Genomic DNA, 22,221 nt, shown 5'->3' with positions numbered 1-22,221 from the left:
ATGGGCCCATGGATTAACATACTGGCTCCAGAGGAGCATCAGCTTTTCCCGTTTTAAAAGCAGATGCAATTCAATTGTAAAGTTACAATTTGAATCGTCTTAACAAGCAGTGTATTGAGTTACTGAGTTTCAGCAGTGCTATGGCTAAATTAATTCACACAAGCGGTTAGAGAAAACGATGGCATTTGACAAATTTGGTCTGCCTCCTTTAAGCACTTGAAATTAAATTAATGAATAGCTCTCCAAAAGTCGATGTCACTATTAGAATTACACCTTCCATGCGATTGCTCGCCTATCACAACCAATTGCGGCTTTTTACCTCCTTCAGGACCCCAAATTACACGTGATCTTTTCCAGCCGCGTGGGGCTGCGGCTGCCGAAGGAACCGTGAGGCCAAATGAAAATAAGCCCTATCTTAAAGCGGCACATCCTCTTCCCCTGTGCGCGTCCCGTCGGCGGTAACGAGCCGTTTCTCTACCTGCGGCTCCGCGAGCTCCGCGCCCCGGGCCGGTCCCGCGGCGCCCGGGCGAGGCAGCCGGGGAGGGGGCGCCGGAGCGCCCTGCTCCGGGAACGACCGCCGCGGCTCCCCCATCCTTCCTCTTCCCTCGCTTTAGCCGAAGGTCAGAATTCGAATTTCCTGGCCCTGCCGGGATGGATCGGGGTGGGCTCCCCCCGCACCGCGACGGGGTGGGAGGCGGGGAGGGGGGAGCAGCCTTGCCGCCTTTGTTTCTGCTGGGAGGAGCCAGTGAAAATAAAAGCTGGCCGGCAGCCAGGAAGCATAAAATTCTGGCCGGTTGGTGGCAAATTTCGGTAGCTCGCGGCTAAGAGGGAGCGCGGCTAAGGGGGCGGCGGCGGAGGGCGCGGAGCGGGGTGAGAGCGGGGGCTGCCGGGGCGCGGGCTGCCGGGGCGCCGCTGGAGCCAAGCACAGACACCAAGCCTGTATGACTTCTCCGTTTAAAAAATATTTAAAATAGACTATCTGTCTCCGTAACGCTGCTGACTGAGTCATTTCCAAATCGAAAGTCTCGGTCCAACTCTTCCCCTCAGAAGACACAGTAATCCTGAAGCCGGAGGTGAAGGGTGAGATATTTTCTTTCTCCTCTCTCTCACTAAATGGTGTTAGCCTGTAGCCGCCGAAAGGGGGAAGGGGGCGAGGGGGAAGCTGTGAGCGGCAGGCCGCCTGCTTAAAGAAGTGAAGTGTAGTTCCATCCCGCTCTCTGTTCCCTGGGGCGTCTCCACCATGGGGTTGCCACCCGTGTTTCCTTGACAAGCACCGACAGCTTCTGCCCTAGGAACATTCACAATGCTTTCTGCTTTCGTGGACATAATCTGCTTCTTAGGTCTTTCAACTGCCAGACCCATCCCCTGCCAACTTCTCTGCGGAACATCAGCCACCGCCATGCATCATGCCAGCAGTGACCCCAAAGAACGCAGCTCCTGCCTGTCTATGCTGAAAGAATACTCCGGAGCACAACTATGTTTTTTTCTGCCTTTTCCAGTCATGTGATGATCTGTTCATGTAAGTGAGCTGTCTTGACGAGAGAGTTTTTGTTTGTCAGCAACAAGTGCTGAGTGTATCTGTAGGCAATGCTGCAGTTCTATAATATGAAAAGTCTCAGTTATACAGAACTCATCTGTACCAGGATCAATGTGCAAGAGCTGTTTCCATCTTTCGCACAGTGCTATGTGTGCATGTGTATTTAAGGTATACACTCACAGGTGTTATTTCACAGTGAGCAGCAGGCACAGGACACAGAAGCTGATGAGTAGGTTGTGTAGGTATTTTTTTCCTGAAACAGATACAGCAGTCCAGCTGTGCAGTAGTCTTTAATGGTATAGGTAGATCAGTGGAGAGAAGTTATAAACTGACTTTCCTGAAATTAGGAAAACACCTAGCTAAGGGTCAAATCCTGTAGTTTGACCCCGGTAAAGAATTTTGTTAGCACTTTGGCAACAAAAAAAAAAAGACTGAAAATTCATGCAGTAAGTTTATGTTAGCTATTTTACAGCTGTGTGAAGCATGTTAGGTTTGGGAACACGATATGTGATAGCAACCCAAATCTAATGGCATTTCTACGTAGGTAAGTGAAGAATTGTGATGTAAAAGTACTTGGATTTTCTTTTTTGCTCTTTAGATTCAATTTCTCCTATTAAAGCTGTTTATATTCTTTACAGCCAAGAGAGGCAGTTGTGATTGATTGACCTGCCACATAGGGTACAGAATGCTGAGATTCCCGCAGAAGATTTGTGACTTTTTCTTTTAGCTATAATATATTGGAGATCCATGAACTTAAAAGTGCTACCACGGTACTTAAGTTAAAAAGGGAAAATATTATTCTTTGTGTTTTCTTGTGGTTTGGAGTACCAGCACAAGTCAAGTAAATGAAAATTTAACAGTAAACTAAGACAAAGTGTGCTCTTGATAGATGGCTCATAGACAATGTGCGACGTTTTTGTGAATTTTTTATTGCTGTGTACTTCAGTCACATACTGAAGGGAGAAAAATTCTTGGACTTGGTTTGAAAACCAGGTGTTTTTTTGGTGAAGCTAGGAAGTGATTTTTCAAAAGTCAGATTATTCTGTGGTTGTTTGTGATGAAAGTGTCCTGATTCTCTGATTGAAGTAGCTATTAAGTTAAGCATGATGCATTGCACCGACTTCTACATGGATGGTATCTGCAAGCTGGTATTACCGAGGGTGGACAGGGAAGTTCAAACACCCTCAAGCCCATGTGAGAGTCTTTTTCGCTATGTCAATTTCGTAGCAGTTTCTCCCTTTGGCAGATTTACAGCGGAGTTAAGGGGACAGTTTCACATTTGTCTTCAGCCTTCAAGATAAAATTCTTCATAATTATTTTAATGCAGTATGTTTACAGCCTGTCTGATGTCAGTTGAGACTCTGGTAAGTCTTCCAATGTTTGCTTTTTAAAGTTCAGCTGGAACACAGGTAGTGTTAACTGTCGTCTTGATCTATTTTGCAAGAATTTCAGTCCCTTAAATTTCCAGCAATCAAAGACACAGAGTAGGTGTGTTATTTAGCCTTTTATTTGAGATATAAGTAGACAAAGCTTGCATTCTTATGGAGAGAGTGGAGTAATGGGATTCAAATGCATCATCAAGGGCTTAGAAGTAGCAGGCAAATAAGTACTAGAATTGTATTATTTTCATAACTTTTTTTTTAACCTCAGGAACTCAAAGCATAAGTATAAACCACTGAGTTTCTTTAAAAATGTTACATCGCTCTGCTGTCAAAGACAAGTGAGATCTCACTTGTTTGAGGTATGTTATGAATGAAGGCATGATGTGAGTCCAATTTGAAGAGGGAATGTGAAAAAGATGGGGGAGAAAGGCAGGGATGCTGCGATATCGTTTGTGGATATGAGTGTATACTAGGAAGTGGGTATATGGGTACTACTAGAGTGTCAATACTTTGACCGAGAGGCCTGTTTTCCCGTATTTTGTTAATGTCACTGCTTTTATGTACTTCACCTTGATAGTGAAAGTTTGTAAAGTTTAATTGAGGATAAATGAGGCCAGCAGAATACCTCCAGACTATTTATGGGGCACCAAGTTGCTGGCTTCATGGTGGGGTATGCCAGCAAAAGAATAATAATGAAAAAAAAGAAGACGCCTTTTGGTATTGAGTCAGTTTGGGAAATTAGAAGTAGATCAGAGGAATCCTTGTTCTCTCCAACTCCATGGAATAATTTGAAAAGCTTAATTAAAGGGCCTGCAAGGGATATTTTTATTTGGTGAATAAAAATTTTTATTTGGTCTTAAATTCCTGATAACCTAAAGTAAGGTTGGCTTGGTAGACTGGGATTTGGAGAGGGAGGGGTAAGAGGGATGTCTTATCTGCTCTTTGCAGACAAGAGCTTGCTATTATATGCCTGAGTGACTTTAACAGAGATTAAGGAAAGCAACATATGTGTTTCTGTGAGCAGAAACAAACACATTCCCTTGGTAAGAAGCGTTCAGGAAACTTGTCTTGGGGCCCTGTGTAATGCCACCATTATACTGCTGTGGAATCAGTCTTGTAAAATCGAAGCCTAAGGTCAGGAGAGACTTTCCTGATTGCGGTGTTTTACCACTCACACAGAACAAGCAAAGGAATTTCCTATGCATACTTAAAAAAAAAAAAAAGCATATATGAAGGCACAGAGGTTTTTCTCCCTATTTACATTTCTGAATTTGTGCTTTTCACTTGCAACTTCATCTAGCTCCAATTAATATGCATCTAGCTTTAAAAAATTATTTCATTGCTGGGCATGAATATACTTATATGTATTTATGGCACCTGAAATAGCGTTAGGAGGAGGCTTGTGGGCTAGCACAGGTATCTTAACCATGGCTTTCTAGCCCTATTAAATGCCTACAACTGATCCAAAGTAGCACTTCTTTTTATAGCATCTTATAGCTCTGAAAAATATTTGCTGCTTTCCCTGTGTAAAAATTGTCAAGCTATAAATTTTACTGCACTGCTGGGAGAAGTAAACTATCACTCATTCAGCTCCTTACACTGTTAGCTTTGGAACTCGGAGACAACAAGCACTGGCACAAGCACTTGTGCTCAGAAACTTCTGTTGTACTTACACTTTGCCTCCAGGACACCTTTTGGTAATGTGAGCAAAGCCTGCCTTTGTTCTTAACTTCTAAAAGTTATGATTTTTTTTTTAATGGAACAGAGTGGCCACAGAATCAACAGACTGCTGCCCTTTCAAGCAACAGCAGACAAGGCTAAGATCATGTCATAAAGGACTGTCTGGGCTTTGTCATCTTTAAAGATACTAGGAGTTTCCTAAAGAATGAAAAAATTTGCACTTGTAGCCATGATCCAGTTCCACAAAGATCTGTGCAAACTCTTATTTAGCTTGTGGGGGAGTAGCAACTGCATGTATTTCTTGAATAGCACCAAGAATGTGACAGTATTCAGTGCCTAGAAAAGAGATATTTTCTCTGTGTTTTTTCTTTAACTTCCTCAGTGGCAGGGCACATGGTGTATGTGGCACAGCAAGGGCTTGCAAGGGCTGCATGGTGGTTGATCACAGAATTACTAGGTTGGAAAAGATCCACCGGGTCATCGAGTCCAACCATTCCTATCAATCAGTATACCATGCCCCTCAGCACCTCATCTACCTGTCCTTTAAACGCCTCCAGGGAAGTTGACTCAACCCCCTCCCTGGGCAGCCTGTTCCAGTGCCCAATGACCCTTTCTGTGAAATTGGAATCTGACAAGACCACATGGAGGTGTGGTTGCAAAGTGAGCTCAGCATAAAATAGGACTGCCTGGGGGAGAAGAAGCAGTTTTCTTACGTGCTAAGAGTGAATTATGGTCTGAGGAGTGGATAGAGACTCTCCTTTCTCCCATATCTCCATTCTCCAAACTGCCAACTACATCTACTGCTTGTATTTCTCTGAAGTGGGAAGATTTTGTAGTACAGAAGATTTGGCAAAGGTTTTATTTTCTGTTTTTTTAATCCAAGCAAACTTTATCTATTTTTGTGGTTTACCTGGGGCTACATATCAATCTATATGGAGATGATAAGGGTGGAAAATACAGACCTATCAATTACTTTTCATTCTGTAGAAAACAAACTGAACAGAGAAGTCCTGCCTATTCTCAAAACATCTGGTGTCAGATCTCTTGCAGAAGCTCTCTCTTGTCTCTTTTTTGTAATGGATTGATAATGAGTGGATTTGTTCCCCTGCACGGCACTTAGCCAAAAAAAGGCATTGCATTTGTCTCCTCATCTTTTTTTTCCATTGTTCATCTTCTGTTTGTTTCTGGTGAAATAGTTTTCTTTTCTCTTTCTCCAGAGAGAGCATGCTTGTATTTCTGGCTGGGTGTGCTGGGTTATTAGTTAAAGGGCAAGATGGAAAAGAAGGCTGCTGTTGAATTCCAGAAAATTTGCCCAAATTTGCTTTTAATGGGGTAGGGTATTTTCAACCTTACCTTCTCTGTCTTGCTCTTTTTCTTTGCTTTGCAGGACTGCTTCAATTCCTTCACTGTCGTGCAATGTGTGTCCATAGCACAACCTGATGCTATGGGGGATCTGCTAATCCAAGGCTGACTCTTTGCTTTTGCTGTAGGCTTAGTCCTTGGCTTTGAAGACTTGTTGACATCAGTAAGACTGACTCTTAGACCTTCTAGAGAAGAGAGACTTTCTGGTGGCTCTACTCCACTCCAACTGACTCTGTGACTGGAGAGTTCACTGTAGCTCTGTCCTTTGCTCTCCATTTCCCAAAGATGGGTTCGTTCAGAAGGCCTCGACGTCGCTTCATGAGCTCCCCAGTCCTCAGTGACCTTTCCCGATTCCAGGCAGCCCGGCAGGCTCTGCAGCTCAGCTCCAACTCTACCTGGAACAGGTGAGCAGGATTTGCTTGGCTGACCTCTCACTCCTCAGCAGCCCTGTGATAAAGGCCACATGTGTCTGAACTTTGTGCTTCAGATCTTTTATGGCTAAGCTTGTTTGTTTATAAGCATGCCCAAGCTTTGACAGCATTGAAAGCCTCCATGGAGATGGAAAAATCCAGACGAAGGAGCTTTCAGCTTTGGTTTTGGCCAGTGTTGATCAGAGTTACTGTCTTGAAGTAAAACAGAAGTGCAATTTGTTAACAGTTGCTTTTAAATACCACTTAGGAAAACACATTCCTACTGCTATAATAAAACCCTGTTTCTTAATGTGCAAGAGGCATGTATCTGCATATTATGAAGCTTTTACCATGGTCAGGTTCCTCTGACAACTGCTAAGCTTGTGGCTTCTCCCAGCATTTCCTATTGACAGCCAAATCCTGTCTGCAGTGTGTCATGCAGCACTGGCAACCGGGGAAAATAATGTGTGAGGTGAAGAGTGTGATGTCCTTACCTGATCTAATGGTCTGCCACTACCAAAAGTGGGTGTTCCCACACTCCCTTCTGCCACCTTGCACCAGCTCTGTACTCCTCAGACCTCTCTGTCTTGCTGACCTAGCTCAGCATGCTAAGGTCACGTAAAAGTGGCCCAACAAAAGCATTAGTTTTGTGCTAGGATAGCGAGCTGAGGTCTGTGAAGTAAGTGCCATAGCTGGCCCATTCAGGGAACGACACCACCTCTTGTAGCCCATGGCAAGCCTTTAGACCTGCTAAACCATCTTGTATGCTGTCACTTTATGACTTCCTCTGTGCTGGTGAGAGAAGTATGGATCAGAAGATCCTACAACAGCATCTTACAAGCATTAACAGGGCTTAAAGTTGTGTCTAATGGAGGTGATGCTGGCTGCAGAATGTCTTCCAGCACAGCCAGGGTCCTGCCAGCTACAGTGAATTGGGTGGTTCTTGCTAGCATCCCTGGATAATGTGATATGATGTGTTTGGCAGATATTGCCAAAAATCTGTGTCTCCTTGTAGCAACTAGCCTGCAGCACACAGCTGAACCGTCATGGTAAAGATATATCTGACATGATCCTGTTCTTTGTGAACAATATTCCTGAAACGACTTCCCCTTGTTTACTCTAGGCATAGCTTGAGGCTGGTTTTACTCTATCTCCCATGAGAGATGTGGTAAAATAAGAGTGATGATTTTGAGAGGAGAAAGAGTGGAAGTATTTAAATGCAACTAACCTCTCCACCCCATTAAAACCACTCAGCTTTTGGCAGCTAGCTCACATTGTGTTATGTGTTAAATCATACTGGTGGCTGTTATTTATGGATGTTGTACTGTCTCATTTCTTTCTTGCTAGTGTTCAAAAAGCAGTGATAAATGTGTTCAAAGGAGGAGGCTTGCAGAACGATGAACTCTACATCCTCAATGAAAATATCAGGTAGATTGTTGAAATGCATGAAAGTTGGGTTTTTTTTCTGTTTGTTTGTTTTTTTTCTCCTGCTAGTTTGATGTTTGCTTGGTTTTGATCCCCTACAGAACTGCAGTTAGTGGATGCTTGTGGGAGGAGCAGTGATTGAAACAAACACAACTTTGGGTTTCAGGCTAACTTTCTTTTATTTGCTGTTTGGTGGTGTGAATGGCATGGGGCAGTTGGATAAGGTTTCTCTGACTTCTGTGGATATGTAGCTTTGACAAAGACAGGATGTGTATTGACTTGGATTAAAAGTATTTTACCCTTTCCTAGGGAGTCTGCCTCTTCTACCTGTTTTTAGCACATTTTTATCAAAATATTTGTGATGGTAGTTACATCTCTTCTAAACCCCCCTGTGGGGTGTTTAAAATGAAAACAAAACACAGCATGTCATTTAAAAGCTTAATCTTCACACGATAATTGCAGAGCAAGACCTGAAAATATGAACTCTAAAGATAAAAAAAACAAAAGCCTAACAAACATCATCTAACATTAACAGTGATGATTAAAAGCGTCATTTTGGGTTTTTTAAGTAGGTTTCATGGTTATCTATGGTTTCATTCTGATTATTTGGAAAGTTTGGTTAGCTGTAGAGAAGATAAAGTACAACTTATTTTTGCCTTAGTTCCAAGTGCTGCTAAGAGGAGTATTGTCAGAGCTCATGGATGTAGTACCTCCTCCCTCTCTCTTTCCCACTACGTTCATCATGAATGCTGTCATACGAGCCTCTCCTACTTCATTATGTGCTCTGCCATCCCTGTTGTATTTTTCCTAAGTGCAAAGATTCAAATGGCAATTTGGGATTAATAGGTACTAAGCAGCAGTCTAAACTACATCTTTTCCTACTTTCAAGATAAATGCAGCTTGCAGGACACAAGACTGTCATATTTGTTCTGGTCCCGAAGGTGAAAGTTTAGTATTATTCCAAATATCCTAAGACTTTGGAAGTGTCCTAACCCACAGACTGTTGGCAGACGTGAGGACAGGCTTTGGGTGTTGTCACTTGTCTGCAGGCTGTTGCCTGCCATGGTGGATGCAGCCTGCTTTGCCAACCCAGTGCAAGCAGGTGCTCCTTCCCACCCTTATGAGGAGACCGTACACTGCACAGAATTGGTGTTGCCTGGGCTTGGACCATGCTTTCTTCATGTTGGTTACTAAAGTAGTTCTAGACTGTCAAGAGCTGGGCACAGAAAAGGGAATTCTTTCTGAATTGTGTATGCTTTGTAAGCAGTGCTGATGGTGGGAGGGGAAATGACCTTTTCCACAGACAGGCACTCTCAGACAGCACTTGGAAGCACTCACCTTGAAATATTATACTTGATTAATGTCCCTGCAGGTGCTCTGAGCATTGATTCCATCTCCAAATGTCTTTCTCTAAATAGGCCACCTTAGCGTTCAAGTAGCTTATTGATGTCCATGTAAAGAGCAAAGGACGTGGATTGGCAGCCTTGCACCTGTGACTACTGATGTAGCTCCCAGGACAATGTTGGCTCTGTGTGAGGTGAATCTCTAGCTTGACACCAGGCAAAAAGCCAGACATGTCAGATGACCAACTCTTGTATGCTGTTTGGTCAAGTTAGTGCATTTTCCTTGCTTGCTTTCCTTGCTCCATTCAGCTTCGTGGTGGAAGTTGGCAAGTGCAGTGCTTTAAGCAACTCGTTTTCTGCACAGAGCTTAGTTATTTAACAGTGAGAAATGTGGGGGAATTTTAAAGTAGAATAGTAATGGTGGGACTGGGAGACGGGCAGGTGCTAACATTTTGGTCTGGATTGCTGCCACCGAATTTTTATCTTGCTGTGATTTGATACCATCTCACTGGGCAATATTTTTTTTTTTACTGCTCTGAAAGTCAGTTGTCACAGGAGGAGGAAATGTAAGAAATACCATTGAGAGATAAGATTTTGGGAAGCAGGAGGTGACCTGGCTATGATTAGTAGGCCCCTCTCTTGGGTTGACTAGGATGCCAACCTGTGGTTGCTGGTCTACCTGTGCAAGGGAAATTCATGCCAATGGGCTGGTAGAAAGTCCCTTGATAGAAAACTTCTGGCAAATGCCCCTCCAAACGCTTATCTGGTGTATCCATCTCATAGAAATAAAAATGCACTTTGAGATGGGTGAGGTGAATATAACCACTCAGAGAAAGAGTAAAGGCATGCTGGCATGCTAATAAATGTAGAAGTGTGACATAATAGGAAGGAAGGAAGGTTGGTTTCTGTCAAAATTAACTTTCAGCAAAAATTAGGAAAAAGTGATGTAGTCAGTTAATAAGAAACCAACCTCAGAACTGGATGGTCCCTAATTCACATACTGATTTTGAGCATTCTTGAGTGCTTCGTGTTGGTAAAAAGCAAAAATCTTAGAAGAGCAAAAAAATGTACTGTTTTGCAGTAGAAAGCATTGGGTGCCTCTTAAATTTAAGGCAGTATTTAATGCTGCAGAATATAATGCTACAGAATTTATGGTTATAGTTACTGAAAGTGCAAATGCTCTGAACTTTGAGTTGGTTTTTTTTTTGAGTTGTTTTGTTGTGCCTTGGGGCACAACAACCCTATGCAGTGCTACAGACTGGGAGAAGTCTGTCTAGAAAGCTGCCTGGAGGAGAGGGACCTGGGGGAGTTGGTTGACAGCCGACTGAATATGAGCCAGCAGTGTGCCCAGGTGGCCAAGAAGGCCAATGGCATCTTGGCTTGTATCAGAAACGGCGTGACCAGCAGGTCCAGGGAGGTTATTCTCCCTCTGTACTCGGCACTGGTGAGACCGCTCCTCGAATCCTGTGTTCATTTCTGGGCCCCTCACCACAAGAAGGATGTTGAGGCTCTGGAACGAGTCCAGAGAAGAGCAACAAAGCTGGTGAAGGGGCTGGAGAACAGGCCTTATGAGGAGCGGCTGAGAGAGCTGGGGTTGTTTAGCCTGGAGAAGAGGAGGCTGAGGGGAGACCTCATTGCTCTCTACAACTACCTGAAAGGAGGTTGTAGAGAGGAGGGTGCTGGCCTCTTCTTCCAAGTGACAGGGGACAGGACAAGAGGGAATGGCCTCAAGCTCCGCCAGGGGAGGTTTAGGCTAGACGTTAGGAAAAAATTCTTTACAGAAAGGGTCATTGGGCACTGGAACAGGCTTCCCAGGGAGGTGGTTGAGTCACCTTCCCTGGAGGTGTTTAAGGCATGGGTGGATGAGGTGCTGAGGGATATGGTTTAGTGTTTGATGGGAACGGTTGGACTCGATGATCCGGTGGGTCTCTTCCAACCTGGTTATTCTGTGATTCTGTTTGGGGGTTTTTTGTTTGTTTCTTCTGGTGTAAATCTATCCTCATTTTTATATTGGAATTTTGAAATATAAATATATTTTAGAATTTAGAACTATCACAGCATGATTTTTATCACAGTTTTTATCAGAAATGCTTGTTTAGAGTGGCTTCAGCCTGCCATATATTTTAAACACATTTTGTTAACTGTCTAGAATTTCTTTCTTGAAAAGCATGCCTCTTATAAAAATGTGGCAGTCACTGGTAAGTTGTGGCTTCCACTTGTGCTTACTTTATTACTCCTTATCCTCCCACCTTCTACTGCCAAGAGAAAAGGAAGTACAACATTAGGGAGATAAGTTATTTTCAGTGAAATGACAGGCATCTTTGTTTAAAAAAAAAAGCAGAAAAAATGATTAGTTTCAAACTAAAGAAGTTTAAATTTTCTCCTTAACTTTCTGTTCATTCAGGGGGGTAATTTTTTTTTTTTTGCTCGTTCTCAATGTCCGGCTTGATTTCTCCATTCCCTCCTAATTTAAGAATAGCCATTTGTACAGTGTATACAGAAATGTAAAAGAAATCTGTGGCCAAAATGGCACATTCACATATACTTATGTATCTTGAGTATAACTGGTAGTAAAGTGCAAATGTACATGTAAGGATGACCAGCAATGACTGTTACTTCATGGCTGCATTCCTTCTGTTTACAGACGGCTGCTGAAGGGTGAACTTGGATCCTTTATCACAGATTACTTTCAGGTATTAACATGATTTGCTTTCTTTCTTCTGAGGTTTGCTTTCTCCACCTTTTTAGCCTCAAAAAAAAAAAATTAGGACCCCTTTTACATACAAGTAACCTACAAGTTTCATTTGTGTTTTGCTACAAAAGATGTGAAGATACTGGACTTTCCTAATGTTGGCTGTATAGCCTTGGGAGTAATCATACTTTCAGGTGTATGTGCTAAATTAAGGATAATCTTCCTTTGTGCTTAAGAGAGGCTGCTATTGGCCTACCAAGGTCAAGAAGGAATTCACTTGAAACTTTTAAAGGAGGTGGGATATCTTTTATTTTTTTTTCACCCTGTTTCTCTAGTTTAGAGAACTCAGAATTTCTGCAACATTGGCCAGCAAAGATAACAGCTATCTGTTCAGAGGGGTGTACAGAGAAGGAAGTCCATATCAGCAGGAAATCAACCTGAGTACTGTCTGCCTTTTAGTTCCACAAATATAAATGCAACCTGTAAAAAAGTGAAAGATTAAGGATGAAGGAAGATATGATCAATTGCAGATGTCAATAAATGTTGTTGCCTTTTACTTATACTGTCCAAAGAGAGATGTTCAGATGTAACCTCATGAAAGTGTTGGATGATTTTAAGAAAATGAGGACTTTCTTCCCTTTGAGTAAGAGTGAGAAAATTTCAGTACTTTCTGGAGTGGCTGCTGCATATTATGCTAACAGCTTAGAAATGGGAAAAAAGATGACTAGTGTTGTTTCATTTCAGTATTAGATTACATGACTTAAAAAAAAAAAAAATCCCTCACACTGTGCTATCAAATGAGAAAACTCCTGAGATAGTTAAATGGATGCATTTCTCAATGGAAAGAGGCAGCTGCTGATGCCAAATGACAGGATGTTTCCTGGACCACGCGTGGGGTCTGGTGGCTGCCTGGCAGGAAGGCTGTGAGCCTGTAGCAGAAAGTGCCTGGCTAAAGTGGAAATCTGCTACTGCTCCTGCCAATTTAAAGTCAGGCAAATTAAAGTTTGCAAATAATGTATGTGGTGAGTTGGAATTTGAAAGGTCTTGATCAGGTACCTTGATTCTACAGTATTAGGCTTGTTGTGCAAGGGTGGAAGAAGCAGAAAATGTCCAGAGAGAACTTAGTGCATCTGTGGGCCTAGATGGAGCATGGAACTGACACAGTTCTGAGGGATATGAGGTGCAGACTTAGGACTGGTACTTGGTTTTGAAAGTTCAGAGTATACTGAAAGAGGCCTGAGTGGGTTCCAGTGCTGAGTAAGACACAGCTGCATCATGTTGCTGCACAAGAAAAGTTATCAATGGGGACCAAAGGGCTCCCAGTGCTTGGTTTGGATGTGTTGTTCTCTCCTTCTGGACAGTAAACCTCAAGCCTGTCACAGCTATGCTGGGGCTAGTAGTGTTAGCTGAGGATCCTCTAGATGTGCTAGTAGTAGAGCTGATGACTGAAGAGATTGCTTAGACTACAGCCTGCTCAGTGCTCAAGGCTGGGTACCTGTGTTGCATCCCTCTTGGCAAGCCGAGGGCATCTGATCTTGTCCTGGGAGAAGGATCTGATCATTACTAGCACTGTCCTCTGCAAAAGCAGGAGCAAAGCTGATGCTCTTTCACCCTAGTGGCACTACTGCTTCAGTCACAGGCCAAAATTGCAATGTAGTTACTCAGCACTGCACTGCTGCTAAGAGTGGTGGCCTTTGGCTTGGAAAGTATGCAGTGCAAGGGCTTTTCTGTGCTGACCTCTGAGTTTGTTTTTCTGTCAGTCTATCTGTTTACACTTGTGTAAATACTTCAGCATATATGAACTAGTTCACCTGCAGCTGCTGTTCTCCCATTGAATCCACTGAGACTCAAATTTAATTTCTGGGATTTATTTTTACTCTGCCTGTGAAATAATCTGATAGTTTCCTGCTGTTGAGAAGGGGCATTTTGTACCCACCCTTTTGCAAAGTAACCCAGCAGGGCACCATCTGCTATCACTGCTGAATTAGTTCTCTGGTGGTCAGCTGAGCCTCATCTGGGAGGAACCCTAAGGCTGTGGAAGATAAGAGTCTGGGCTTTGGAGGAGCAGGGTGTATTCTTGCAGCCCAGACAGCTAACCATATCCTGGGCTGAATCAAAAGAAGTGTTGCCAGAAGGTCAAGGGAGGTGATTCTGCCCCTCTAATATTCTCTAGTGATACCACACCTGGAATACTGCATCCAGCTCTGGAGCCCTCAGCACAGGAAAGACATGATCCTGTTGGAGCAGGTCCAGAGGAGGAACACAGAAATCATCCAAGACCTGGAACACCTCCCCTTTGAAGACAGGCTGAGAGAGTTTGGATTGTTCAGCTTGGAGAAGAGTCCAGCTCCTTGGAGTCTTATTGTAGCCTTTCAATACTTAAAGGGGCTTATAAGAAAGACAGGGAAAAACATTTTAGCAGGGGCTGTAGCAACAGGACAAGGGATAATAGTTTTAAACTAAAAGAGAAGCTTAGACTAGATATTAGCAAGAAATTTTTCCTTCTGGGGGTGATGAAACACTGGAACAGATTGCCCAGAGAGGTGATGGATTTCCCATCCATGGAAACATTCAGGGTCAGGTTGGATGGGGCTCTGAGCAAAATGATCTAGTTAAAGCTGTCCCTACTTGCTGCAAGGAGGGGTTGGAGCAGATAACCTTCATGGTCCATTCCAATCCAAACCATTGGTTACTGGGACTTTTCTGAGACAGCTGTAAGATTTTTCAGATAAGCTCCCTTAATTTTCATGCTGTTTGACCCTTGTAGCTGTGGAAATAATTTTTGAAACATAAACCTAGTGAGTGTTGATAAAATGATGTATCATCCTCCTGATTCTTCAAACAGCCTGAAACAAACAAAACCTTTGGAAAGGATAAATTGTCTCTTTTCACTCTCTGGGGGCTTGTTAATCTTGAAACTCATGAGGGAAAAGCTAACCACTTCAGCAGAACTGTCCAGCTTATGCATATTGACTCTAAACTGTCTCCTCTGGAGGCAGAGAAACCCCATCCCTTTGCAGACATTATAACCTCCCCCCTCACACATGGGCGACAAATACAGAAAGTCAAATGCTTGGAGTTGGTGCCCCTCCAGCCTAGCGTCTACTGCCTGTGCTGGCAGAGCTGTTAGCTGAGGAATGACGACTGTGCTGTATTTCCTTATTTAATCAAATAAGAACTTTGTCTTAAAACCAGAAGCAAAGCTGTTATGTAATTTCCAGCCTGACGCAGTGGAGAGCTGCGGGAAGTGACAAGTTCTGACTCAGAATTAGGCCTGATGTTCTGTTTGTGTGCAAAACCATAGAAACCACAACGCATGAGCAGCTATGTTGCTGGCATGTTGACCAAAGTAAAAATAGTTAAATGTAACGGGTAGCTACAAAAGTAAGCAGCAGCAGCAATGAGGGAAGCCTTGATCCTAGCTCTTTTCTGGCCAAGTGCTGTCTCATCTCTGCTGCCAGGGGCTGCAACAGCTCAGCTGCTGCGCAAGAGGAGAGAATTCGCACTTTCATGTCTGCTAATTATTTCTGCTTCATCTGTCACTTTGTAGGACTGAGCTTTCATGGAGCAGCTCCAGAGACTCCATAGCAACTGCCTAGCTTCATTACCATAGCAGCTCAGCTCTGCTACTGCAAGCCAAGCAGAGGACCTAGTCCTGGGTGGCAGTGGCAGCAGGGACTGCTGCAATGCCTGCTTTCAGGTCCTGTGCACGTAGGCTCCGTAAACATGCATGGTTCACTTGAAATGGTGCCTGGTGCTATTACTCAAAACATAGTGTGGGATGGCATGCCATGTCCTGGCTAAGCAGGGCTCCTGCCTGGAGTGGTGACTTGCCAGGGCAGAGCCAGAGGCCCAGCCATGGAATTTTCCCATAACTGCCACTTTGCTGGCACGTTGCAGTCTAAATCATATCAGTGCTGCCTACTCTGTCTGGTCTGCTTTCCTTTTTACTCTCCCTGCCTCACTTTCTCTCTTTAAGTGGGGCTTCTTTTTCACCTGTTTTGAAGAAAGCAGTCCCTAGAATTTTATTTTGTGTTTATCTTGCAATTTGTTCTCTATGTAGGATCAAAATGATCTCTCTGCTTCTGTCACTATTTCCACTCTTTCTAGAGATGAGAAAGATAGGGGGGGATGCTCCAGATGTAAGGTGCTGCAGCTCACACAGCTTTGCATTTTGTAGAAAACTGCCAAGAAGTAGGTAGTTGTTCCTGTGCAACTGGCAATCACTTTGTAGAAAATACTTGCCAAGTAAATGTGTGTGACCCTTTTTTTTCAAATTAACATCAGATCCTTCAAGAAACAGTGGATGTATGCTTGTAGAGCCTGTAAGTGTGCTTTAACGCAAGAACATAGACTGTTGGCTAGACGAGAAGGCTGAATTGAAGAAATACTGTCATGTGTAGAAGAAAACCTGTTCTTTTTCACCCAGCAAAATGGGATCAATTACTTTCAGTTTGTTCTGGATCAGTTTACTCCTGTTTGAAGCTCACATTTCTATTTGAACTAATGTTAATTTGTTAGTTTTAAGGTGGCTTTTTGAAAGCATACTGGCTATCTTAATCTTGAGAGACATGGATGGAACAATTTGTAATTAAATGGCTGTTCATATAAACTACCCTTCCCCCTCACAGAGCAGTGGCTTATTGGGAAATAGTAATATTTTTTTGATTAGCAGGAGAATTTCTGTGTGCCTTGCTACACTGCAGAAACATAGTTTTCAGACAAGATGTGAAGTCACCTGTAATGTTTTGTGCCTCATTGTTTTCTGTGGAGCTGCTGCCAATACTCACCTCAATTTCTCTAACAATAGAGGGAAGGGGGAACATATCTGTGCTGGGAAAAAGAAGGAATTACCTGGAAAGTGTCTGTGTTTTATAGCATGGCATGTGACTGCCTTCAGATTTTTAATATTTTTATTCCAAATTATTTCAATGCAGCTTACTTCAGAAGAATTGCAAGCACGCACATGCTGTGGGGTCTTTGCTGAGGGAAAAATTAAAAGTGATTTTTCTGGAGCTGTGAATCCTGTCTTCCTAAACTCAGGGCATTTGAAAACTTACTTAAAGACCTTCTTTTAGCTGTACTTCTTGGTGCTATGCCTGAAACAGCTACTGTGGTTTTCTGCAATTAGAATTTGGGGGAGTTTCAACCTGTGAGATTTCGCACCTGACTTCTGTCTGCTGCAAAACATATCTCTCCAAATTTCTTGACTGCGTGTACATGGGGTTAATCTGAGGCTTTGTTTCTCTGCAGTGCATGCTTCATTGTAGCAAGAATAAGGGTAGGTTTGTAGCACTCTATGCCCGTATAGCAGCCTGTGGTGTCCCAATAGCTGGGTGAGGTCTTCACCCTGGGGATCCAAGGAAAGCTGATTTGGGAAGGGGAGGGAATAACTGCTTCCCCAAGCACCAAGTTCAGCTTTAATTGCAAAGAGATGGAAAGTAGCAGATAATTTTTTTCAAATAAATGGGCCCTTCGAGCTCACATGATATGAATCTTTATCTGGTTGTGTTTGCAACTTTCTTTTTCCTCTTGTTGCATCTTGCACCTAGGGTTAATACAGTAAAATGAAACATAATCTAGTCAAGGTCTGACACAAGCCTCTGCTGCAGCTGTGTTTTTTAGATTGTATTGATTTGTCAGCAAACCCTCCAAGTTTATTTAATGAAAATTTACTTATCTGGCTTGATTTGAGGGGGTAATGTTCACATTATCTATTTCTAAGCCTGTTACTTTAGCAGAAAAGACAGATAAGTAAAATTTCTGGTTATTTTCAAGATTTTTAAGAGAAATGAAATATGGTTGTTACTTATTGTTTGGGGTTTGGTTTTTTTTTTTAAAGTTTATCTTTCACAGAAAAAATGAAAATCTGAGAAGATAATTAAAACGACTGCAGTAACTGTATGGTTTTTTTAAAAACCTTAAAAATGAGGTGATGAAATCTATTTTGCAGGTAGAAGTACTGATGATGCATTCATAAGAACATTATAAATTCTTTACTACAGGGTAATGATTAATATATCTGGTTTTAATAAACAGAACTGTGCTGCCCTTAAAGGGGTACAAATATGTATTTTGTTTGCTGTCAGAGCTATAAAATAAAATAAAATCTGTGAAAGTAGAAAGCATCAATAATACTGAGAAGCAAAGTAGCCAGAAAATTGTACCCACAGGTTTCAGAAAGCTTATGTAAATCAAAATCTAATATTCTAGTGCAGAGAGAAGGAATTCATATTTCTTGAGAGAAACACAAGAAAATAAGTGTGACACCCTCATATATATATATATATACTTTTTATTATATAGTAGTTTAAAAGACACAGTATTAAAGACCAGCAGTATATTTTCTCTGCACTAAGAGAGGTAATTACCTTGAGCCATAGGTTGAAAAATAAAGAACTATAGTACCTTATTAAGACACTGAAAGCATTTGGAAGGATTGAAGTACACTATCACTCCAAACACTTATCTTACTTTCAGGTAGAAAAATATTTATAGTCTAAATTTTTTTTTTTTTTGCCCTCATACTTTTTCCATTCCTGATTTCTTCCTCTTTCCTTATTCACACTTTGTTTTTATCCTGGAAAGTCTTTTTTTTTTGTTGTTGTGTCCAGAGCCTGACATGTGCAGTCATTTATTTCTGCTGAACAAACCTAAAATTGGAACAGAGGGCCCAACAACGTAACGTTTTCCTCTGCAGCCTGTGTTTCTGCTAGAGAATCTTTGCTGAATAGTCACCTTCCATTAGTTGGTAACAACATTTGTAATTGCTGTTGTCATTGTCCTTGTGGAAAGTGTCTCCAGGGACATTCTATTTGCACCTTACCCATCCTTTAGAAGCCCTGTTCCTCCTGCGCTCTGCTGGGAGCTTTGGCTTTCTCTTTCTCTCAACCTCAACACTCACCCGAACTGAGAAATGAGCCCTAGACACCCACACACACCCTCAGCCATTAAAAAAAAAAAAAAAAGAAAAAGATTTAGATTAGATATTTGGAAGAGTAGTTTTTTTTACTGTGGGTGTGGTTGCTCAGAGAAGTCATGGAAGCCCCTTCCCTGGAGGTGTTCAAGGCTTGAAGCTGTTCAAGGAAGGATGAAGCTTTAAGCCACCTGACCTAGTGGAAGGTACCCCTGCCCATGGCAGGGGGGTTGGAACTGCATGGTCTTTAAGTTCCCTTCCAATCCAAACCATTCTATGACTCTCAGGTTGCAAGTTTTTCTTCTGTTCTGGAAAGCAAAGTACAAGTGCAAGCAGAGAATGTCACAGAGCAAAATTTCCTTCTTATTACTCACTTTAAATTTAGTATTGTATCTTGTTGTATAAGGGATGCAGAGGTGTGCTTCTCTCTTTTCTTGGGATGGCTTAGACAGTTACCTGCTTATATGTGTTAGGACTGAGCCAGCCTGGTATGTGATTACAGTAAACATGTCTATCATCCAGAGAAGCAGTGCAAGGGTGGGTGTGCAGTATGGCTGCTCACCAGATGGTCCTGATGGTGTCCAGGCAGTGGTGCAATGGCAGTTGTCCCCTGGGAGTGTAAAAAAGATGTGCTTTGCTTGTCAGCTGATAGAAGGCTGAAAGGTACAACTTTGACCTGGTGACCTGTGAGAAAAGAAAAAAAGCTGAATGATGAACGTGAGACAGACAGAGAGTGAGAGTAGTCTCTGAATATATTATTCCCTGACAGCAAATCCTTTCAGAGGGACAGGTGGCTTTGTTCTGTCAATATGGTCTCTGTGGTATGACTGAACCATTTAGGATGCAGTAATAGCATGTTATGTGGTAATAGCAATTCCTTTCTCCAAGATTCTCAAAGCTTTTCAGAATAACTGATTCTTCTAGGGCTGTTGGGAGAACAAAAAGGTAGGTGTTGTTTTTGCACCGTTCTTGTGTTTGGGGAAATGAGAACTGAAAGCTAGTCAGATATTTAGACGTCCTGAACTGCAAGCATAACTATCCATGATAGTTAACCTTATCTAGAAAGACTACCTCCTGCTGTGTGTTCTGCAGCTTGAGATTGAATAGGAAGATGATCCAACTGCTCGATATAGCCAAAATAAATAGTCTCCTAGAAAGAGGATAGGTAGAACTAGAGAAGTAATGCTTAGGGAGCTGAACTGGCTTAATGTGCAGTCTGGCAAGCACTGAGCTAGTGCAAAGGAAGAAGAGTGGGATATTTTGGTAATATTTGGCCCTTTGATCACCTCCATCCTATGTCTGAGGCATAGCTTATGTGGCTGCACTCTTCTGTTAAGAACCATTTTGTTTTCTTGACTTGCTTCCTGTGACTCAGAACAGGTCATTCCTTCCTGCTTGCCAGTGCAAATGTTTCATCTGTCTGCTGTTTCTTTTGTGTTTTCATGTCTGGCTGAGCAAGAAATGGTTAAGGACTGTACAGCACTAACCGTGAGAGTAGATCTGATGATAGTGCTGCGAGAAAGTACTACGATATGACTGATCTTTAGATAATTGCATGTGAAGTGGATAACATCTGAAAAAAAATTTGTTCTTCCATGTTTGTTTTAAATCTCAGAAAAGGCAAATGCATGTCTCTTTCTTCTCTTTTGGCAGAACCAGCTCCTTGCAAAAGGCTTACTGTTTATAGAGGAGAAGGTTAAGCTGTGTGAAGGCAAGTATAGTAAGAAACCTATTTGGGAAGGGAGTTGTGTTTTGGTATTTGGTCAGACATGATTTGCATGTTTAGAAAGCATGCAGCCCTTTATGGTAGTGTCTTAGGGTGTCACACTGCCTCTCGCGAGCCAGGTTGCACTGAAGCCCTTGTGATGCTTAAGGGATGGCAGGTTGTTTGAATAGCCATGTAGCTGCAACACCACCAGCCACATGTTCATTGTGAGAGCAGGAACATGGGTCTTGTTGGCTGTTGAACCCTAGTTCAAAGCAGTTCTGGGCTGGACATGAATCCTGTTGCAAAACTGCTGAGAGCTGCCTTCTGCCTTTATTCCTCAACGTGATTTGCAGCTTGATGTAAGCATGATTTTGGTTTCTTTGCCATGCTTTGGAGAGCTGAAAAGGTTTTCTGTAGAGGCATTATGTACAGGTTTTATGTAAATTTAAAGAAGAAAAGTCTGGGTGGGAATAAAATCTGATCACACGTGTAGTTCTGTTCAGACCAGTGGGTTACACAGATGCTTGCTACTGCAGAGCCTGTGGACAAAGGCCAGAATGGTGCAGCAACTTTGTTAGATGTGTGGGGACTTAGTCACATTTATTAGCAGTTTGCTCAAGCTGAGTGAGCTGTCTAGAGCACGTTTGTTCAAAACTATGCTGGTGTTTGATTTGACCCAGTTTTGTAGCCTGCACGGAAGATCCCTTGCTAATCAGCAACTTACTCTATCTAGGGCATTAAATGCCAATAGACACTTACGCTTTTGCATCATTGTTGGTGCTGGATTCCTCTGCACGGTGTTTCACCAAGTGACTTCTCCACTTGAACAGCAGGCTGTAAGACTCGAACCCTGAAGGAGCTGTACAGTTGCCAGCCTCCTGCTTGTTGTGTGCTTCTTCAGCACTGGCCCTGTAAGGAAGGACAAAAGACAGACTTATGTGTTTTCTCAAATACGCCACTGCAAGGTCTTTAGAATGAGTGCTGTGCAGCTTGCCATAGGTTTTGTTTTCTGTATTCATGTTAAACTGTTCTAATAGCTGTTTTAACATTACGAAAATTGAGTTCCAGTCTGTAATAAGCTGAGAGCTGCTGGGAAGCAGTTTGCAGCTGCTCAAGTAGTTTGGGTAAGATGGAGTTTCCTAGGCATACAGCAAAACCCTCTTTCTATACCTCAGGTTTTTTTGTCCTAGTTTGAAGTGGCACTGGAGCCCCTTTGCCTGTGTAGGCTGGCATCTCTGCAGGACATGACTCATGGGCACCTTTCTTTCGTAATGTGTAGGCAGGTCGTGCAGTCACAGCAACAAGAACTTCTTGTACACCCTTCTTGGTTAGCTCTGTCTTCCTGGAAAATTCCTACTGTCCTTGTACTTCGAGATGGAATAACGTTCTTGCTGCAAGGCATGGCAGTGTTCTACTGTGTCTGTTTTTCAAATCCTAGCCTTTTATTTTAACGTGATTTTTCTTTATACAGTCTGTCAGAATCTCTTTCAATGCCAGTAGTCGTTATGATTTCTTGAAGAAACAAACCGTTTCCCCTTCCTCTTCAGAAGGAGTAGCAATCTATGACATTCCATTCTGGCTCCAGATACCAAAGCATAGCAGCCCTGGAGAGGAGGCAGAGAAGGACAAAACTTAAACATCGCAGGATCAGAGTTTGTCAGAATTGGAAGGAACCTCTGGAGATCATCTAGCCCAACATCCTGCTAAAGCAGTTTCACCTAGAGCAGGTTGCACAGGAATTGTCCATGTGGATTTTGAATATCTCC

General features: G+C 42.6%; 1 protein-coding gene across 4 annotated transcripts in view; it reads left to right on the top strand.

The window, feature by feature from the left end:
- The first annotated feature begins 908 nt into the window (after nt 1-908).
- The window catches only part of PRR5L (proline rich 5 like), a 37,270-nt gene continuing 15,957 nt past the window's right edge, over nt 909-22,221 (top strand). The window contains exons 1-6 of one of the 4 annotated variants that reach the window (XM_069858120.1): nt 909-1,080; nt 1,341-1,519; nt 6,090-6,365; nt 7,719-7,799; nt 11,784-11,832; nt 20,401-20,458. In XM_069858120.1, coding sequence (XP_069714221.1) covers nt 6,247-6,365; nt 7,719-7,799; nt 11,784-11,832; nt 20,401-20,458 — 307 coding nt within the window. In that variant the 5' untranslated portion in view covers nt 909-1,080; nt 1,341-1,519; nt 6,090-6,246. Of the gene's footprint in view, nt 1,081-1,340; nt 1,520-5,655; nt 6,366-7,718; nt 7,800-11,783; nt 11,833-20,400; nt 20,459-22,221 lie in introns of those variants that run through there. The other 3 variants (XM_069858121.1, XM_069858122.1, XM_069858119.1) reach the window with 3 other exon arrangements.

This window comes from Phaenicophaeus curvirostris, chromosome 5, assembly GCF_032191515.1.
Source record: "Phaenicophaeus curvirostris isolate KB17595 chromosome 5, BPBGC_Pcur_1.0, whole genome shotgun sequence".
Lineage (NCBI taxonomy): Eukaryota > Metazoa > Chordata > Aves > Cuculiformes > Cuculidae > Phaenicophaeus > Phaenicophaeus curvirostris.
Note: the sequence above shows the minus strand (reverse complement) of the source record. Positions and strands in the feature narration are given on the sequence as shown.